General features: G+C 49.4%; 1 protein-coding gene across 1 annotated transcript; it reads right to left on the bottom strand.

Moving 5' to 3' along the window:
* Nucleotides 1-481: 481 nt before the first annotated feature.
* LOC125441494 (mucin-17-like) lies at nt 482-19957 on the bottom strand. Its single transcript, XM_048512105.1, has 6 exons — nt 19880-19957; nt 10372-15886; nt 9314-9535; nt 7595-7751; nt 2956-3094; nt 482-1726 (listed from the first exon to the last, which is right to left on the bottom strand). Exons 1-6 carry the CDS (start codon nt 19935-19937, stop codon nt 1575-1577), a joined length of 6243 nt encoding a protein of 2080 aa, XP_048368062.1. The 5' UTR covers nt 19938-19957; the 3' UTR covers nt 482-1574.
* Between the last annotated feature and the right edge of the window lie 1241 nt (nt 19958-21198).

The following is a 21198-nucleotide window of genomic DNA, read 5'->3' as shown; positions in this document are numbered from 1 at the left end:
ACTTGCCTCACATTGCCTGGAACCCAATGGCAGGGAGGCAGTAGGGTGTAACAGTGATTATAGGACCTCCCCTTCCAAACTGTTTGTCCAGGGTTCCAAAATCACTGCTTCTGTTGCCCCCCCCCCCTCCGATCTTAGTTAGACATACTTGCCAGCATGGTGTAGTAGTTAAGAGTAGGTAGATTCTAATCTGCAGAACCAGTCACAGTTCTCTCTGAACTCTCTCAGCCCCACCTGCCTCACAAGGTGTCTGTTGTGGAGAGAGGAAGGGAAAAGGAGTTTGTAAACCACCTTGAGTCTCCTTAGGGAGAGAAAGGTGGGGTATGAATCCAAACTCCTCCTCCTCTTCTTCTTCTTCTTCTATTTAAATCCAAAACAGAACTGGAACTGCCCCATTCTCAGTGTCCCCCTTGGTTTGCCTCCAGCTGCCAATATGTTGTGGAAAAGAGGTATTCTGCAGGCACACAGAGACACCTTACATCATCTGTTGCCAAGAAAACAGGCTCCACAGCTCACATCTGCTGTATCTTCTGCTTTGAGGGATGACCATGAAAAACTTGGCGCCTTCCCCTTTCTCTGCAGGGAACCCCAAACTACCATCCAACAAAGCCCCAAGTGCCAAAAAAGGAGATGGAATCAAACTTTATTGCAGATCTCAGTGGCTGTCATGTTAGCCACTGGATTAGATTTCTACGTGATAACCAATCAAGTTAAGAAGCATCCGCAAAGGGCAGAGAAGGCCAACCTGGCCAGGTGGGAAACCAAGGGCAAGCCTGGAAGCTGGACACCCAGATGATAGAAGTATGGCAAATCAGAGGGCCAAAGACCACCTAGTGGCTGGTAAGAAAGATGCTCAGTCTTTACCTCCCATGTTACTAGCTTGTGACTCTCAGGGGAACCAAAAGAAAGCTACATCTGCTCCTCTTTCTCTTAACTACCCCTTGATCTCATCCTTTCAGATCTTCCTTTCTAACTATCTTGGGAATGTATTTCAATATGGATATATCATCCAACTCTTCAGGCATCTGACAGTGTGGGCTCTGCCCCTTGGATGCTTCTGCAACAAATATATCTGTGAGTCTTTTAAGGTGCCATTCATTTTCATTTCACCTCTCCTGTAACTTCCGTGGAGGAATCGGAAACCGTCCTCACACCTGGTCCCATCTGAACATGAGCCAGCAGTTACAACCCTGCAGCAGAAAAGGCCAACACAATCTTAGGAAGAGAAACACTGCAGATATTCCACACTCAAGAGGATTTCTATCCTTGCCTGCAGCCATCATTCCATGATGCCACCCATCTTCCTCCACCGAAGGGCCTGAAAAATGCCCTCCTTCCCTGCCTCTAGTCCTGAATTTTTGATCCTCTGCAGCCACAAGCCGTCTGTTTGCTCTCCTTTGATGCCTGCTGCTTTTCAGCTCTGTCATGATAAAGGAAGGAAAAGAGCAAAGCAGAGATGGACACGCCCCCTGCCCCCAGGACAGAAAGCAATGCAGGCTAAGCCAACCCCGTGTTCCTGATTTGCACCATCATCCCAAGATGGTTCGGCTACTGGAGTCTGCTGGTTCTGAGCTTCAAGGGGTGCAGAGTCCTTCCCCTTCCAGCTTTTCTGCCATCCTGATCTTGTGTCTCTGATAGAACCAGATAAATACAGAGATGCCCAGTAAGATGACAACGCCAGCTAAGGAGCCCAGGAGGACGGGGCACAGCATGGCCAGCTCAGACTCTGCAAAAAGAAAGAGAACCAGAGTTGAGCTCAGTGCGGGGTTGTCTGGCGGGGCCTGGTTCCCAGCCCGGCTGTCCTACCTTGGCCTGGTTCCCAGCCCCACTAGGCTGCTCCTACAACCGGTGGAGCCTCCTCTAGCTGAAGGAGCAGCTGCTGCTGGGCACCCCTCGACCCTTCTGCTCCTTCAGCTGGTGAAGCTCCAGCCGGCTAAGGTAAATGGGGCAGGGGGGAAGCGGGGGCGTGGGGAATGGGGCGGGAGTCTTCCAGGTACATCGTACCTTAAAAATTCCCTACAAGCAATAACCTGGTGGTGGCGACTCAGCAATCCCAAGATGTGGGCTTCAGCAGAAGCCAGGAACTCAGCCAGGAGAAAAGTTGGAATCCAGGAAATGTGGCTCATGTGAGGAATAAACACTTTCTCTGCAGCTAAGTTGTGTGTGTGTGCATTTGTGTGTGTGCGCATTTGTGTGTGTGTGTGTGTGTGTGTGCATTTTTGTGTGCCACTGCCTGCAGTAAGATAAGAGCTTTTTCTTTCACTTCCAAAAGCTATGCTGAGCTATATGCCAAGAGCCAGTGTGGTTAAGAGCAGGTGGATTCTAATCTGGAGAACCGGGTTTGATTCACCACTCCTCCCCCTGAGTGGCAGAGGCTTATCTGGTGAACCAGATGTGTTTCTGTACTCCTGCATTCCTGCTGGTTGATCTTAGGCTACCCACAGTTCTCTCTGGACTCTCTCAGCCCCACCTGCCTCACAAGATGTCTGTTGTGGGGAGAGGAAGGGAGAGGAGCTTGTAAACCACTTCGAGTCTCCTAACAGGAGATAAATGTGGGGTATAAATCCAAACTCTTCTTCTTATAGTATATGGCAAATCCCCTATCCTACCAAGTTCAGTTCCTGTCTGGTGAGCTGAAGGTGAAGGAATGAACAGCAGTGGCTTACTCACTGTCTGGACAACTTGATCTACGGTTGCCAACCTCCAGGTGGTCACTGGAGATCTCCTGGGATTAAAAGTGATCAGGCAACAGATATCAGTTCCCCTGGAGAAAAGGGGGTGGGTTCTATGGCAGTATACCCCACTGAAGCCCCTCCCCAAACCCCCCACACCTCCGGCTCCTCCCCCACCCATCCCCACATATTTCCCAACCTGGAGCTGGCAACCCTAAATAAAACCCTTGGGTCTACTGGAGCAGCTTGGTGAGATGAGCCAAGGACAGAGATGGAGATGTACCAGCGGCCGCCTCTGATGGGAACTCAGGCTGGGCCTTCTGAATTGGCCCAAAGGAGATCAGGTTGTGGAGGGTCTGATAGGTGCTCTGGCCACTGGGCTGGCCTGCCTGGGAGCGGGTCTCCCTGTCTTCAGAGCAGCTCTGGGAAGCAAATGGAAAGATTGTGGTTCAATGCAATGCGAAAAACTTATTTTTTTCTGTAGTAGACCATTTATCTTAGGCATTTCAGATTCAGTTCAAAGCACTCCATTAAATCAGTTGTACTAAATGGATATGATGAAAACTCGTCTTTTCATTGGAGGGTTCCTGCAACTGTTTCCCAGACCCAGATCCTCCCCCCAATCAAAGATCTTTATTTCACAGTTTTCCACCTGCCCCACTGCAGTGGGGCTCCCAGTGGGAATTAGAAAGGCTTGGGGGGTGAAATGAACCTAAGTTTTTTTGCGGTTAACTGAGATTAACTGACAGGTACAAGATGATTTCAAAAGAACGAGAATGAAGTTGCTTTACAAGAAAAACATGAACAGGGGTAAATATTCGTTGAAATCAAGGAGGCAAAGAGAGTCTAGCTTCAAATACTAAGTCCCCACCCCTTCATATGCAGACTCGTCTTACTGTGCTATACCCAGGCTGAAAGACTGCAGTTAATTCCCAGGAGAACAGAAGGTCCTGTCTGTATTTGTTCATTTAGAGAGCTTCCTCCTTTTTTGATCCCCCCATTACAGCAGTTAGGATTAAGGGAGTCCAGTCTTTTTGAAGAATAAATATTAGAACATCAGCCACAGTCAAAAGACATTAACCCTCAATTAACCTACCGGCACTTTGCAATAGCATCGTGATGCAAGCCCTGTTGAAGCAGCACGCACCGAAAGCATGAAAATTACAAATTCAGAAAAGTTTTTATTGATTGAAAGCCTTGTATGGGCACCTTGTGTGTTTCTACACTTTTAAGAGCTATATGTATTTACCATGTAATGTTATTTCTTTGTATATTTGTTAGCTTATTGACTATATATTTGTATGATATTATTTATTGAGCACAATTTTAAGTGGCATGTGCAAGGATATAAAATTGTAGATATAATTATATGCTATTTTTTAATTTTTAAAAATAGTACAATTTAAGATGTTTAGTTTATGTATTGCCTTGTGGTTAATATTCCGGCACAGAGATGCCCACTTGCTAAAGAAGTGGAGTTTGGCTTCAAGGAAACCAAAATGTACCCAGGAACTCATTCTGGATTCTGTTGCATTGGATTGCCTTGTAACAATACACTTCAAACTACTGTGCCTTCCCTATATAGAGACTTTCTTATTGTTTATTGGGAAAGGCTTGTGTTGTCGGCTGGCTTTACTGTGGCTGTATACACTTTATTGATTCACATAAATATTGCATTTGTTCACAGTTGTACTTCGTTATACAGTGAAGGGCTTGTGTTTTGTGCTATGTATTCTGTTGATGGTTGCCAATTTTTATTTGGCAGGGGGGAAGCGTTGAAACAGTACAAGTCTTCTGGCAAGAAGATTTGTGCAGAACGAACCGACGAGGCTGCTGATTAGCTGGAATCTGTATGAACGCCGTGAATCAGGCCAACGGTCTGCCGGATCAGGCCAACGGTCAATCTCGTCTGTTTGCCCAGTGGCCAACCGGCTGCCTCTAGGAAGCTCACAAGGCTGCAACAGCATCGCCCTCCCCGCCTGCGCGCCTCAAAAACTGATTAAAAGCACAGTTCTCAGGAGTCTTGGAGAATTCCGCAGGGCCTGTAAAACGGTTTTGTTCCACCGGGCTTTTGGTGAGGCCGGCCGCGAACCCCCCTTCCAGGATGCCCCAATGCTACGTGCCATTTTACCATCAGCACGTCCAATATAATATCTGACTGACACTGCTACCCCCGCCTGGCCTTGGGATCGGGCGCCGCACACACTTTTATAATCTTGCTGCTATGTATATTGTATTGATGCTGCTAGTTTTATGAATTTTTGTATATTATTTTAACGTTTTCATTTATTTTATTTGGTGTATGTTGTTTTGGCCATTGTATGTTTGGCCCAGTGTACACCGCCCAGAGCCCTTCGGGGGTGGGCGGTTTATAAATTTGATATATAAAATAAATAAATAAATAAATTTGTTCAATGGGCTCAAACTGGAGTAACTCTGCCTAGGATTGTGCTTTTAAACTGGCATACAGCCCCTGGTAATGGAGGGATATCTATTATGAGCCCCTGTCTTCCAAGAATTTGTCCCTTTTCAAGCCTTCCAGGTTCTGCCACATCCTGTGGCAGTGAGTTCCACAGTTTGGCTATCTGTTCTGTGAAGAAACACTTGCTTCTGTCTGCCCTGAATCTCCCACCCTTCCTCTTCAGTGGATGGCCACAGGTTCTAGCGTTTCGGGAGGAGAAGAAAAGCTCCTTCGCCCTGCCCCCTCCCCACACACCATGTATGATTTTATAAACCTCTCACATGTCCCCCCTTACCCAGCCCTAAGCATTTTACAGCGCAGTTCTGTGAAGAGTTCCACCAGTCTGAAGTCATTGAATTCAGTGGCCTTAGACTGGGGCATCTCTAGAAGAGATGAAGAAAAAGAGTTTGGATTTATACCTCACCTTTCACTCCTGTAAGGAGACTCTCCTCAGAACAGACACCTTGTGAGGCAGGTGGAACGGAGAGAGTTTTGAGATAACTGTGACTAGCCCAAGGTCACCCAGCAGGAATGTAGAAAACACATCTGGGAAACACATCTGGAAACACCCAGCAGGAATGTAGGGAAACACATCTGGTTCACCAGATAAGCCTCTGCCACTCAGGTGGAGGAGTGGTGAATCAAACCTGGTTCTCCAAATTAGAATCCACCTGCTCTTAACCACGCTGGCTCTCTACACAGGACTGCGCTGTTAAACACTTCTCAAAGGACAGCTGCTCTAGATGTCTAATTCTTTTAGTTGCTCTTTTCCGCACCTTTTCAGGCTCTGAAATATCCTTTTTCAGGGAACCAGAAATGCACAAAGTATCCAAGTGTGGTCTCACCATAGATTTGTACAAGGGTAGCATGATATCCACAGCTTTATACTCTATTTCTGTTTTAATGATCGCCTGCATGGAATATATGTATGTATTTATTTATTTATGCCAGGGGTAGGGAACCTGCGGCTCTCCAGATGTTCAGGAACTACAATTCCCATCAGCCCCTACCAGCATGGCCAATTGGCCATGCTGGTAGGGGCTGATGGAAATTGTAGTTCCTGAACATCTGGAGAGCCGCAGGTTCCCTACCCCTGATTTATGCAAATTTGCTGCCTGTTCAACCCACCCTGTCTCCTGGCTTTCCCTTTGCATTTTAGATTGTGCATTCTTCAGGGCAGTGTTCTGCTTTTTTTGTAATCTACACAGTGCCAGGAACATGATGATAGACTTAGCACAGTCCTAATAACTGTGTCTCCCAAGAGAATCCTGGATAATTTTGCTACCTCTCTGGCTTGCAAGCACAAGTATCAGCTTGGCCAATAAGTCGGAGGTTGACTCTTGTCTTTCCTCGGCTAAAGTTTGCGCTATATTTTTATGGAGAAATAGGACCATCCCTGTTTCATAAGCCAGAGTCCTTTAAGGGTTTTTAGTTGCCACTTATCACTCATGTAGAATAATATCGTTCCTTCTGTCTTTATTGATTGCTGACTATATTGGAATAATCTTTTGTGCTAACGTGCTAATTAAATCTCTTAATTTCCCTCATAAAAGCCTCTATTGGGTTTTTTTGTCATTGGATTCATATATGGAGAAAATAGTAACTGAGGAGTTTATGGATATTCCTTTCTCTTTCTTTTTCAAATGACTGCTGTTGCAGCTGGCTTCTCATAGCTCTGTAGGGTTTGGAAACCCAGAGATGGTTTGCTGTTGCCTGTCTCTGCATAGCAACTCTTGGGCCCTTTCCCCACTCACTGTTTGCTGCACGCTACTCTCGCCGAGTAGCGCAGGGTCCAACTGCACTCCCCACTACAGGGGCGGCTACAACGCAGCCGCCCCGACTCTGCTGCTCTTGCACCCCCTCAGCACGGGTCATTCTGGCGCTGCTCAAAATGGCGCCTGTTGATGACCCCACGCAGGGCACGGGGCAGTGGGGAAGCCCGGGGAACACGACCCTCATGCTAAAAAGGTCCTGGACCAGACAGGTTGAATGTCATTTTAAAAGTGGGGAAACGGCCTTGGACTTTCTTGGTGGTCTCCCATCCAAGGGCCAATCAGGACCCACTCTGCTTAGTTCCTGAGATCTGATACGATTTGACTTTGCAGAGCTATCCTGGTCATGGTTCACCCCAACACACCTAACTGAAGCTCAGCTGATTAGGCAAGAAGCAGAACATGGCACAGAGATGTCAGCTGCTCAGGGTCACCTTTGCCTTGTCAGCTGGAGAGGCTGGAGCAGTTAAAGGCTGACAGTCATAAAACAACTCAACCGCTTGATAAGACACCTGTTGGGAAACTCGAGCAGCTAGACAGCTCAAATGCCTCGAGACCACCTTCCCCCCGCCACAGAGGTAGGAAATCTGCATTCAGTCCTACAAAGGGAGGCGTGTTTGAAACCTACTTGTCAGCATCTCTCAAGCTTCATGCAGCCCTCTGGGCTTCTCTGCTGTGATGAGTCTCACCTGGTCACAGCTGGCGTGGTTGCTCAGGCAGACGCTGAGTTCACAGTGCAGGTACGCCATGGAGCAGTTGAGCAGTTGAAAGGGCTGAATGGTGAGGCTGGCTGCTTGGGGGTTGCTGTTCTGGTGCAGCTGCATGTATTTGCATCCCAGCGGGGTCCTAATAGAGAGAAAGATAAACGTGACACGCACCTGGGGGAGACCTTCCAGACACAATGCGCCGGAGAAAACCCATGGCCCATGATGCGTGGAGCGCTTTCGGAGATGCTCCGAGCCCCGCAGTGTCTTTGTGGTGGGGTCTTCTTGCATTTCCTTGTTTAAATACGAGGAGGTGTGCCCCCCCCCCCCCCGCCTGCGGCTTGACTTGCCTGCCCCCACTTCTGGGTCACTCCCTGTCAAAAGCCTTAAGAGCAAAAGCTGCCTTTTGGGGGGAGGGAGTTAAGCCCTGAAAACTTGATATTGATATCGCTTGTATCGCTATTATGCAAACTGCTTTCAACGCGTTTGTATTTTTAGGGAAATGGCCGTTGTTGATCTCTGCGAGGAGTCCTCTGAATAGCCTGTGAATAGCTGGGGTTGGAGAGGGCTACAGCTTCATACTCTGCTGGTCGGCTCTGTGGAGGATTTGGTTGACCGTGGTTGAAAACAGGATGCTGGACTAGATGGACCTCTGGTCTGATTCACCAGGACTTTGCTGATGTCAGTCAGTCAGTCTGGCCTGGCCTCAGGCAGGTTCAAACAAGAGGGACCTCCCTCAACCTCAGATACTAGTTACTATGACTTGAGGGTGGGAGAGATTTCTTCCCCACCTTAGCTGTGGTGATCACTTAAGTCCAGAAAATGTGGACATGCGTTTCCATCCCTTCTGAACCAGATTAGCTTGTGCACTCAAACACCTTGGGCTAATCACAGTTCTCTGGAGCTCTCTCAGCCCCATCCACCTCACAGGGTGTTTGTTGGGGGGGGGGGGAAGGAAAAGGAGATTGTAAGCCCCTTTGAGTCTCCTTGCAGGAGAGAAAGGGGGGATATAAATCCAAACTCTTCTTCTTCTTCTACTTCTCTCCCCCCGCCGACAACTGTTTCTCGCTAATTGTATCAAGGAAGGGAAGGCCGCATGGTATAGCCCAACCTTGGAAGCTGAGCAGAGTTGCTACTTGGATGGGAGACCACCAAGGAAGTTCTGCAAAGGAAGGCCATGGAAAAACCCCTCTGCTTCTCACTGGCCTTGAAAGTCCCTTGCTGGGGACACCTTAAGTCAGTTGAGACTTCATTGCACCTACGCCAGGCTGACCAGACGTCCCGCTTTTGGTGGGACAGTTCCGCCTTCAAACAATTTGTCCCGCGTCCCGCGGGTTATTTAAATTGTCCCAGTTTTGGGGAGGCTGCCGCACTGCCTTCTGGGGCGCAAGGCAGTGCGGCAGCCTCCCGCGCACGTGGCCTCAGGAGCACGGCCTTCTGGGGCTTGCCGTTTCCCACCCTGTGACAGCAAGACAGAAACGGCAAGCCCCAGAAGGCCGTGCGCTCCTGCGGCTTCGCGCACGCGGCAGCCTACCCCCATCCCGGTTTACAAAGGTGACCATCTGGTCACCTTACGCACAAATGTAATTGGTTAATGAAACTCAAGAGGAGCGGGGGTGGGAAATGAGCCTTTGGCTTGCTATGTCCAAATACCCTTCAAGTCTCAAATGGCATCCAGCGGATCTTGATTGTTTTCAGTCTGACCTGGAGAAGAGGCAGCAGGCAGCATCGGGTCCAATGGGCCAGGCAGTGTGAGTGACACAGCACGACTGGACCATCAGGGTGGGACGGCTGCAGTTGCTCTGAAGCACGATCCGGGCCAGGAAACTCTCGGTGCGAGATGGTGGCCGGCCTGTGGTGCGGTAGAGGTTCATCTCCGTGGTATAGTTGCCAGAACCGCAGGCATCATCAGACACGATGGCAAAGCTGTATGGAAAGAAGGGGGTCAGGGGTTCCCAAAACCGAAGCAAAACCGGGAAGATGCGGTAATGGCTGGGAAGGCAGAGGTGCATGCAATCAAGAAAATGCGCACCACATTTGGAATATCATCTGTGGGAACATGCAGGATCCATGTGATAAATGAAGAGAAAGCAGCGATGAATCGAAAGGGTGCAAGAAAGACTTCCCCAGTTTGCTCCATCTCATCCCCTTCCCTGGCCAACATGCGTGGTCATCATCCCTCTCAAAATCCAGAATAACTCAGAGAACAAGAATCCACATTCTTGGCCCTTTTGCATTAAAATGCCAGCACTCCAACTCAGCTCCATGATGCAATATCGATGCAATTCTTATACTGATAATATTTCTTTGGCCCCTTCTCTGGCCCCTGACATCTGGGCCAACTATCATCTAGAGACTCGCCATTCCTCCCTTTGGGGGGTGGGGGAGGGAACTTTAAAATCCGAATGTTGGACGCCACATCCTCCCTTTTGGGGGAGAAGAGGGAATTTTATAAATAGACTGCTGAACGCCATTTATTTTATTGAGATTTATTGTATACTTATTAGAAATAGTTTTTCACGGTTTTATCGCTGCTTTTAAATGTTTTCGTTATTTTACATTGTCATTCTTTGTGTTGTACACTGCCCAGAGCCCTTCGGGGATGGGGTGGTATAAAAGTTGAAGAAAATAAATAAATAAATTTCTAATTAACCCTACAAATGACTATTTTACTCTAGCACGTTTAGAACTGCCAAAGTACATTTACACTGATTTCTGCACAGAGACCCACAGCCAAATGCACCCTTTCCCCAAATAATTACCCATCCAGAAGAACAAAGTCGGAGCGTGTTGGTCTCCGGTGATGTACCTTCCGATCTAATAAACTGGAATTGGAGCCTGACTGCTGTAAAACAGCCAGAGGGTCTTTTTCTGTTTCTTCAGTAATGTCCATCACTTTGGTAGCATTCATCACAACAGTAGCCGGCTCTCCCACTGTGTGTAAATAAGATTCAGCAAATTCTGCAGTGCTGGTAGTTTCCAGCACAAAATCTCCCTCAGCGGTACCTTCTGATGTATCTAAAAGGCCCTCCAAAGTCAGCAGAACTTGGGTGTGAAGACTACGTGTTGTCTCACTGAGGTCCAGAGGCAAACTTTGTAAATGAGATGTCTGGTTTGGAACTTTGTCCACAGGGCCATCAGATGGAACCCCTGAAGGTAATGTGGTGACTTGGGAGGCTGGTATCTTTGCAACTGCAGAAGACCCCAAGGAGGAGAATGTAGTACCTGATCTAGGTATGAAAGAACCAGAGTCCCGTATCTGTCCATAATTCAACAGTCGAGTTCTGTCCTGATGGTCCCCTTCTATGTTTGTTGGCTGCGGATGTAGGCGAGATGATGTAGAAAATGGAGGAGCAGCTCCTGCCTTCTGCCATCGGCCATGTTGAATAACCTCCTCCTTGGCAATTAATGGTGAGAAAAATATCGCTTGATCATTTGCTCCAATTTCACTCAGGCTTTGCAGATCTGAGTGTGGCATTTCCAAAGGAGGGGCCGTTCCACCTATTGGTGAAGCAGTCATGTCTTTACGAGTAGCACTCGGTGGAAGTGGGTGAGGGGTGGTCAGGGGAAACTTAGGGATCTCTTTCTGGAAACCTGTAGATCCCACATTGCCCCCTGAGGATGCTGAGGCTGAGATGAACTTCGGGGAAACCAGGAAAGCAGGATCAGTGCCCAGCATGGTTGGCATGAAATGAGTTGCTTCTTCTAGATGGTGAGTTTCAGGGTGTCTCACATTCTTGCCAGTTTCTCGATCGCTGATTTTTGCATTTGTCTGTTCTTCGGTACTTGTCAGAGGGCCTCTTCCAATGAGAGCTTGACTGTCCTTCAGAGCTGAAGTTGCAAAATAGGAATTTGTAAACCCCTGAGAAGACACAGAGACAGGTGGCCTGGAACGTACCTGAAGATTTATACCTTCAAGTTGTTTTTTCGACAGAGTGGTGTGTGCTTGAATGTATTCCAAGAACGGAGTGGGTGAGGTTGATGTTCTTGGTGTCTCACTTGCCCTCAGGGGGATGGGTGAGGAGCGATGAGACTGGGAAACGTTGGCCAAGGCAGAAGCCATGAAGTACGAAGACGTTTCTGCTGGGTGAGGAAGTGCAGGGGCTGCTTCTGAATAGGCATAAGAGACAGCTGCATGTTTTGTGAGGTTTTTCACAGTCGAGAATGTCAGAAAACCTGACACTGTGCCGGGTGGGTATTGAATTTCTGAAGGATGCTTTCGAAACACTTTAGAGGTTAAGAAGCTACGCAACGCAACCCTCAAAGGTGTGAGATGTTTGACTACCTCTAATGGCCGATCCATGTTCCCAGCTGAGGATGCTCTCAAGGGCTCTTCAAAGTTCTTACTGCTGGAGGTGATGGGAGTCATTGAACCAGGATGACTGTCTTCAACGTGGCCCGCTGGAGTGGTGCTCAGCTGAGGCTCTGACCTTGACATTCTTGCCAGCATTGGAGAAGCAGAATGTTCCATCACAGAGTGCAAAGAGGTAGCCCTGGGAGGAGAATTCAGCACTTTCATTGTGGATGGGGACATTTTGTGCCTCTGATGGACAGGCGCCATCATTGGTAGCATGGCTGGGCCGTGGTGCTCAACAGATAATGAGATCCTATGATTTGTTTCAGACTTTGAAGGATCAAGAGTAGATGACAAGAACCCTTCTCCTTGATCCCTGCTCCCTATGGGCTCCGTTCTGGGGGTGGCAACTTGCCTCAGCTCATCCCGAAATAAGTTGGCTTTCAAAGAGGTAGATGTCACTCCGCTGGCTCCTGTGGTGAACTCTGGAAGAGAACCGAGGACTGACTCAGAACTACCCTTCCCATCAGTGGGAAGAACGTTTGCCCTTGTTGAGTGTTTGCTGGTGGAATGGCTTTCTGCCCGTGGCCCATAGCCGCTTGCGACCAAGCGCAGAACAGCCGCCTTGGTGAACGAATGCCTATCAGGGTGTTCCTTTTTCTCCTCAGCAGAACGTAGCACAAGGTCTTCTGGGTCATCAGCTGGCAGAAACACAAATGTAGGTTTGACCAGAACAATGCTAGACGGACTCATGTGTATCAGATGCGAAGCACCTGGGTGGGAAAGGCCAAGGAAAGCAGATGGAATCAGCATTCCCGGAAAGGAAGGCACTCCTAGCCCAGTGACATTTGGTTCTCCAGACGGTGGAGTGGTATTTTGCATAGGCTGCAGACAGATCATGTTTTCAGCACTCTGGATCAAGAAGGAAAAGGACTGGAGAGAAGAAGAGATTCCAAGGTAACTACTGGCCACAGCAGAGTCCAGGTTTCCATCCACTGCAACGTCTGATTGGTTGAGGAGGTTCCGAATGTAACCTTGGGAGTCTTGCATGAGATCCTGAACCTCAGCTCCCACCAGCATGGGAGTTGTCCCCAAGCCAGGGAAGGGGTGTGCCAGGCGCATGGGGCTCGGAATAGGAAGATCGACATTTTTGTGATGGATGGTTTGGGAAGACGGACTGACCAAACTGGGAGCAGCTGATCTCTGACCTCTGCCCTCTCGTCTCTGTGGGGCCCTCGCAGCAAAGACGCCTGGCCAAGGAGGGCTGTCCCTTGAGGCTGCTTTGGGGCTGCTTTGGGGAGAGCTCTGCCCTGCCCCCTCTTTCGCAGTGGTGTGATGCGTTCCAGGAAGAACAAGAGTGACCGGAAGCTGCTGCGATGGCTGGACAGGAGTTGGGGCTTTTGAATTTGGTGCAGCAGCCTCAGCAGAGAGAGGCACAGCTTCTGGCCAGAGTTCTGTCTGGACAAAGACGGACGTGCTTGACGGCTGCATCCCGAGATTGCCAAGCAATTGCACTGAGGAAGAGGGAGGAGTGTTTGGCGTCTGTGTCCCAACATGGGCAAGGAGTGTGGTCCCAAGCTGGGCAGATACATGAGGCAGGTGGTGCAGTGGCTGGGCATGAACAGGCAAGACCCATGGGGCTCTGGCACGAGGAGGAATGGAAAAGCTTGCCTCGGTAGAGACTGGCAGACTTCCTTCTGCTGGCGCTTCCTTTTTGTTGAGGTTGGCCTGGGCATAAACTGGCAGGACCGAAAAGTGGGAATCCTTAACAGAAGAGGCAGAATCACACGGCTTTTGTGATTTGAAATGTGTTGGCAGAGTCCCCTCTAAGACAGGCACCTGTGGGCCAGGAGGATGCCCGTAGGGTGTGGCTGGTTGCAACTTGGTGGAGTCTCCAGTAGGCAGTGGTTGTGTCTTAGCATAAAAAGGCCTGGAGACGTCTGCTGACAGATTTGGTGTGGGGTGGGCACAGGCAGCCGTGGCCGGGACATTCAAGCCAGCAGCAGGTGCTCCTGTCTCCAGAGGCGAAGGAACATTTCTCTCTGCAACTGTCGGTCTGTCACGAGCAGAGAATGTTTGATGCTCAGTTTGGAGGATCACGCCAAATGCTCTCCCCTGCCGTTCGCTGAGCACAAGAGTTGACAGCCCCGCCGGTCGGGGTGTGGAGGGGGTAGGCTCAGTTGCATCTGACAAGCGAGGCCCAGCGTATGAAGAAGCCGAACTGCCTCGTGCTGGCAGCTCGGTGGGAACAGAAGTGGCCGTCCCAGTTGACAGGTGTTCTGATTCACGTTGCGGCAAAGCGTGAAAAGATGCATGCGTGCCCAGCCTGACAGAGGCAGAGAGGCCAGGTGTGGGTGGCTGGGTGGGAACAGGAGCAGATGCTGACACAGAGGAAGCTGACTCGGCAAGAGGCAGAACAGATGTGCGGAGAGATGCTCGCAGTCCGTGGACCAGCGGGGAAAATGTGCTGGGCAACAGAATCTCGGATATGGCTTGTGTGACATGTCTAGCAGCACCAGGTGTGACTGGCAACAGTGGCTGAATGTGGGAAGAAGCAACCCCATGTGGCATTGTAGAATCAGCATGAGGAGATGTTGCCTCGCCTAATGGAGATGTGCGGAGTGCAATTCCTTGCGCCTCGCCCTCCACAGTGGCAATCAAAGTGGGTAGCTGTGGCTGTTCTTGGGTTGGAACAGACATCTCCGGAGTGGTTTCTTGCCCTTTGGACACAGATGGTGGATCTCCTAAAGCAGCAGCGATTTGGGACACCTTGAAACTGGAGGGCTGGATTCTTACTTGGAGACCGTTCCCCCGTTGCAAAGCGAAGTGCATGCTCTCTTGAAGACGTTTATCAGCTTCATCAGACAAGACAGGTTGGCTGGACGGGGCAAACCAAGATAGAAAAGCAGGCCTGGGCTGGTCTCCTTGGCTGGCATCCCCCGGCACGGCAGACTGTGGCGGGGTCCCTGAAGAAAGAGTATCTGAAGACAGTAGGAACTGGGAAGATGTAGCGTGGCTTTGGGGAGGAGTCAGAAGTGCAGGGCCCTCAGCTCTTGGCAGGCCAACTGCTTTGTGTCCTGCAGCCTCCCCGTGAGGAGAGGAAGCAAAGTCAGGCTGCTGTGTGGTCACAGGCTCTTCTGAAAGAGGCTGCTGCTGGGAGGAAACCAAGTAGCTGGCCTGTGCCTCCCTCAAGAGCCCAAGAGCCCTGGGAATCTCAGAAGTCCTAGGACCTTGCAGTGTTAGTCCGCCATCAACCAGCCTCCGTTGGCTTCCAGTGGGGAGAAACGTTGATGATTTCCCCAGTCCGTGCTTAACAGGAGTCAAGGAGTCCTCCAGAAGGGCTTGTGGTTGTGTCATGTTCTTGTCCAAGGTGGACACATCAGGGGACCCAGGGCTTGTGGCTAGAGAAGGGCTGATGTCCATTCTCATCTTCTGCCCAGCACTCTTGGAGGGTTCTAGGTGGAAGGTTGTAGGGAGATCTATCTCTGCTGGTTCCGTGGGGACAAAGGGGGGTTGCATGGCACTTATGCTGAGTTCATACCCAACATTTTTTGTTGCATCTTCCCTTGGCAGGAATGTAGCCAGAGGTTCTGTCCGGCTGGTAGCTTCTGCTACGGTCCTTGACAAGGCGCTGAGCATGTTTTTGCTCTTCAGAGCCCTGCTGGTGGGGGGAACTTTGCTCTGGTGACCTAAAACAGCCCCCTCCAAGAAGGGCAGTTGAGCCCTGCTAGGATGTCTGTCTGGAAATGTCAGCTGCTGACCTCCACCTTTCAAGATTTGCTCCACCTCAGTTCTAATGATTTCATGCGGGTGAGAGGTACCATCATTAAGGAAATCAGATGTGAAACTGTTGAACTGGAGGGTCACTTGGGAGACCTCATCTTCCCTGATTGGAACTGGGTGGCCTGTGGCTGCCCCCCAGCCTCCTTCCAGAGAGCTTGGGTCTGTCGCGTGACGGGACCAAGGTTCACTCGTGGAAGCACCTGAAACAAAAAAACCCCAAAGCCAATAGATATATGCAGCTCATTAAATGTGCTTATAATAGCCAAGAAAATACCAGGATGAGTTCAAGGTATTTAGTCACCACTAGTACATGCAGTACATGCAGCACCTCCTGGGCTGGGCCAGCCACCAGTGAGGTCCAAGACAGAAACACTAGAGTGCCACCCCAGAAGATTTTGAAGTATCCTAACTGGAGAATTGGCACTGGAAGAGACTATTTGCACCCTCGACAATGGCACGGTCTATAAAGGTTGCCTTGATTTCCTTCTTTCTGAGAAGTTGCTGAGAATGCAGCTCACCCCCTCCCCTTGCTTGGAAATGGTGGGGGCTGAAATTATTCCCCAACACTGATTCTTTTGTGCCAGTTTTATTTGAGGGGGTTCCTGCTTTTTAAAGGTTTTCAGTGAACCTGGGCAGAGTCCTTGGTATTTTTTTTTCAATTGGTTGTTTTAGTTGATGTTTCGGTTCAATTGATTTTAATTTTACGCAAATATCCCGAGGATGTATTTATTGTAAGCTGACCTGACCTATGTTTATTGTAAGCTTTGAGTAGAAGATTGGGGTATAAATCCCATAAATAAAAACCCTGTGTTGAAAGCAGGGAGCAGTTGCAGTGAGCTGAAACCCTAGCACTCTTTGAGGAGATGAATCAGAACATTTGCACATGCGGTACATGTCCTGAATGAAAAGTCCAGATGTCTGCTTCATCTGCTCACCTGGCTGCCTGCTGCCAGAGTCCCAAGCACCACAGGGGTGATCCAAAAGGTCAGAGGAAAAGATTTTTGTTCCTGGTGCCACGGAATCTCTTCCCTCTCCACGTCTGCACAGGCAGAATAAGGCACTTTCAATCCACTTTGCAGCTATGCAGAGTAGCAAAATCCACTTGCAAACAATTGTGAAAGCGGATTGAAAGTGCATCATTCTGCATGTGCGGAAAGGGAAGAAGCAATTTCAGAGAAGCCGTTTCATACAACTGAGCCCCACTGAATTGGGGGGCGGGGGAATGGATTTCCTGTGACGATTGCTGGTGGCAGGGCAGGCAGCACCAATCCTGCTTCCAGCGTCCCAGTATTTACCAGCTTTTGATCTTTGCCTCAAACTTTTCATTTTGCCATTCAGCTTTTAAAGATGAACGTTTACAATCAAAATCCGAATGCTGAATCTAAAAGGGTACTTCAGTGTTTGGATTCTGAGTACTTTAAATCTGTCGGCAGCTTCTAGCGGCTTCGATTTTTGGAAGGTGTCAAATCGGAAATCTCTGAGGCTAGCCAGTGACGAATGCCTTTGCCTGCCTGCCTGCCTGCCTGCCAATAGTGAACAATCTGCCAAATGCAGCCAAACAGTAGGATATTTAATGCATTGTCGAAGGCTTTCACAGCCAGAGTGAACAGGTTGCTGTGGGTTTTCTGGGCTGTGTGGCCGTGGTCTGGTAGATTTTGGTCCTAACGTTTCGCCTGCATCTGTGGCTGGCATCTTCAGAGGCATATCACAGAGAGAAGTTTGTGTAACAGACTTCTCTCTGCGTGCAGTGTGTAACAGACTTCTCTCTCTGTGTAAGTGTGTAACAGACTTCTCTCTGTGATACACCTCTGAAGATGCCAGCCACAGATGCAGGTGAAACATTAGGAGCAAAATCTACCAGACCACGGCCACACAGCCCGGAAAACCCACAACAACCAGTAGTATATTTATTTGTATATTTACATTATTTATATCCCACCTTTCTCTCTAGCTGGGACCAAAAGCAAGTTAAAACCATTATCTTCCACTCCATTATCCTCAGAACACCCTGTGAGGTAGGCTGGGCTGAGAGTGGGTGATTATCACAATCAAGGTAAGATAGCCATGGGTGTTGTCTGTTACTTGGTAATCATCTGAGAGAATCTGTCACTGAGTAGAGAGGCTCCATACGGGGGTTCCTAATTCCACAAATTAATTGAATCCTTTTAAAAGGAAATTATGCTGAACCAAAGCAGTCCGACCCTCTTAATAAAGCCAACAGATTCACTAGTTTGCGCTTCCTCTTTCCAGCCGTCCTATATATTTTTTCATTGCAACTCCTTGATCAAAGGATTGGCTCCCTTACTTCAAACTTATCTGGTTTAAACTACCCCAATAAATCCCTATGAAAGTCACATTTCCTGTTGCTAGCGATGATCAGATTTCTGGGTACTATTGAGGAGGCCCACAGTGAGAGTAAATCTGGTTTAAGAGGGCACTTAATCTAAAGCGAGTTTAGACCTGCTTTTCACTGTCAGAGTGGCCACAGCCCATTACCACATAACACTAAGTGGCCCCTCTGAGATCTTCAAATCAAACCCAGACAGATTTTGTTTCTGGATTTAAAAAGAGGATCTTTTAAAAGAAACATTATTCCTTTCTCTTACCATCCTCGGGGTCTTCCTTGGACTCTAGATTAGAAGGTTAAACTTTGCCGCAAGGAAAAGCGTATCAATTCCTTTTGCCAAGGGGCTGCTCTGTTTGTTTTCCCCCAAATTCAGGTGAATGCAGCTAAAAGGGGCCGCTGGGATTTGTGCATTTACCAGAAGAGTAAACAGGGTTTAGGCAGCCTCTTTTAGAGCTCAGCAGATCTACAAATCAGCCGTTCCGCTCAGAGAACTGGAGTTCAAGTCCGATGGGGAAGGCCTGGCTTCCCTTTGGGATTCGGATAGTCACTGACAAAAATAAGCATTACATCTGCTGATAAGAGACTAGAGAAGAAGAAGACAAAGAAGAAGAGGAGGAGTTTGGATTTATACCCCTCCTTTCTCCCTTGTAAGAAGACTCAAGGTGGCTTACAAACTCCTTTCCCTTCCTCTCCCCACAACAGACCCCTTGTGAGGTAGGTAGGGCTGGGAGAATGGAGAGAGAACTGTGACTAGCCCAAGGTCACCCAGCAGGAATGTAGAAGTCCGGAAACACATCTGGTTCACCAGATAAGCCTCCGCCACTCAGGCGAAGGAGTGGGGAATCAAACCTGGTTCTCCAGATTAGAACCTGCTCTTAACCATTACACCACACTGGCTCTAGTAACACAGAGCTGATGGATGCACATTTATTCAAGCGTGCCAATTTTAGAGATCAGAAAATGAGCTATCCAAACGCTTTGACAGGAGTGTGACCTGGGCCACAAACCACTGTGTGTCTTTCCCAGCTTTCAGAAACCACATGTAAGAGATGCTTCCGTATTTCCTGGCCACAGGTTAATTTTTGCCTGCTGCTCATAGAAAGTGCTGTCAAGTCACATCTAACTTACGGTGGCCTGGCAGGGTTTTCAAGGCAAGGACGTTCAGAGGAACTTTGCAATGGCCTGCATCGACATCATGTCCGTAGAGATCTCCCATGCAAATCATAATCAGTGCTTTGTGTAAATGTCCTCCAAAGTGAGATTCTCTTTCCCCTCTCCAAGGCCCTGCTCAGTGGTCCTCAAAGTCTCCTGTGCTTCATCCTTCTAGCGCAGGGCTGATAAGAATCCTAGTCCATCAACATCTGGAGGGCCAGGGTTGAACACCCATGCGCATGAAGCTTTCACGTTGTCCCTAGATTCAAGTCCGGCAGCACCCTACCTAGAGACCAACAAGATTTTAATCATAGGCTCATTCCGCACATGCAGAATAATGCACTTTCAAACTGCTTTCAGTGCTCTTTGAAGCTGTGCGTAATAGCAAAATCCACTTGCAAACAGTTGTGAAAGTGGTTTGAAAACGCATTATTTTGCGTGTGCAGAAGGGGCCATAATCTTTTGAGAACCAAAGCTTTCTCTGTCTCATACTTAAGTCCAGCTGTTTTACTGCAGACCCATGTGACAACTAAAAACTAACAAGAAGAAGAAGCAGGACCTAGCAGAAGGCATAGAGGCCCTGGGCAGTCTCTACCAGGGCCCCCCAAATCCCAAAACCAAGCCCTGTCCCAGGAAACCTTCCTTTTTGTTCGATGGCTCGTGCAGAGGCAAAGAGGGAAAAGGAGACACTCACCTGCTACTCTCAGGAGCCCAGCGACCACGAGCATGGACGCAGGGAAGCCTTCCTCCATGCCGCTGCTCTCTGCAGCAGCCCCTGGTCAGCTGGCGATGCTCTGATCCTGCAGGCAGCCAAAAGGGCTGCAGCCTCCTTGCGACGCCTCCCTTTGCAGGAGGGAAGTATTGGGTTACTTTATAAGCACCTGTTGGCTTGAGAGCAACTAGCCAGGCAGCATGTCGCAGGAGGGGGGGGGAGGAGCTCGGCCAACAGGGAGGGGCTGATTTGCGAGGGCCGGAGGTGATGATACGGGAGGAAGCAGGCGCCACTCATCTTCCTCAGCTTTGAAATCCAAGTTGGCTTGAATTGCGGAGAGGCGGCTGGCAGAGGGAGCTTGGCGCCTTCTCTTTTGACGGGACTGAAAAGTCCTGTCAAGAGACGGCCAACTTATGACAACCCATGAGGTTTTCAGGGCAAGGGACATGCAGGGGCGGTTGGTTGGGCATCGCCTGCCTCTGCGTAGCAACCCTTGGTGGTCTCCCATCCGACTACTAACCAGGGCCAAGGCTGCTTAACTTCTGGGCTATGAGGAGACTGGGCTGGCCTGAGCCCTCTGGCTGTTCTGCTCCAGACCAACGTGGCTACGCTCTAAAACTGTCTACACAGGATGGCACTATGAGCCCTGTTGAGTTAATGACAGCTCAGTTGTGGTGTAGGAGGTTAAGAGCTCATGTATCTAATCTGGAGGAACCAGGTTTGATTCCCAGCTCTGCCACCTGAGCTGTGGAGGCTTATCTGGGGTATTCAGATTCGCCTGTACACTCCCACACATGCCAGCTGGGTGACCTTGGGCTAGTCACAGCTTCTCGGAGCTCTCTCAGCCCCACCCACCTCACAGGGTGTTTGTTGTGAGGGGGGAAGGGCAAGGAGATTGTCAGCCCTTTTGAGTCTCCTGCAAGAGAGAAAGGGGGGATATAAATCCAAACTCTTCTTCTTCTTCTTAACCAATTGTGTAGAAATTGGCTAAGCACACAGTCACAATGTGGAGTGCAGAGGTGTACCGGGGGGAAATAACACCCAGGGCAACACCTGCTCTACCTCCCCCATGCCACACTTAGCCAGCATCGGTGGGCCTAGGCAGCCTGGCGGGGCTGGGCCTAGGGGTGCCCAGTGGGCCTGCAGCAGGCTCCTGGCCTGGCTGCTCCTTCAGGAGCAGTTGGGCCAGGAGCCTGCCACAGGTCTGCCAAGCGCCCCCCTTGTGATCCAATCGAGGTGCCCACGGTCAACTACCCCCCATGTTCCTCTGGCAGATACGCCACTGGTGGAGTGTGTGAGCT

The sequence above is a fragment of the Sphaerodactylus townsendi genome, linkage group LG12, assembly GCF_021028975.2.
Source record: "Sphaerodactylus townsendi isolate TG3544 linkage group LG12, MPM_Stown_v2.3, whole genome shotgun sequence".
Classification (NCBI taxonomy): Eukaryota; Metazoa; Chordata; class Lepidosauria; order Squamata; family Sphaerodactylidae; genus Sphaerodactylus; species Sphaerodactylus townsendi.
Note: the sequence above shows the minus strand (reverse complement) of the source record. Positions and strands in the feature narration are given on the sequence as shown.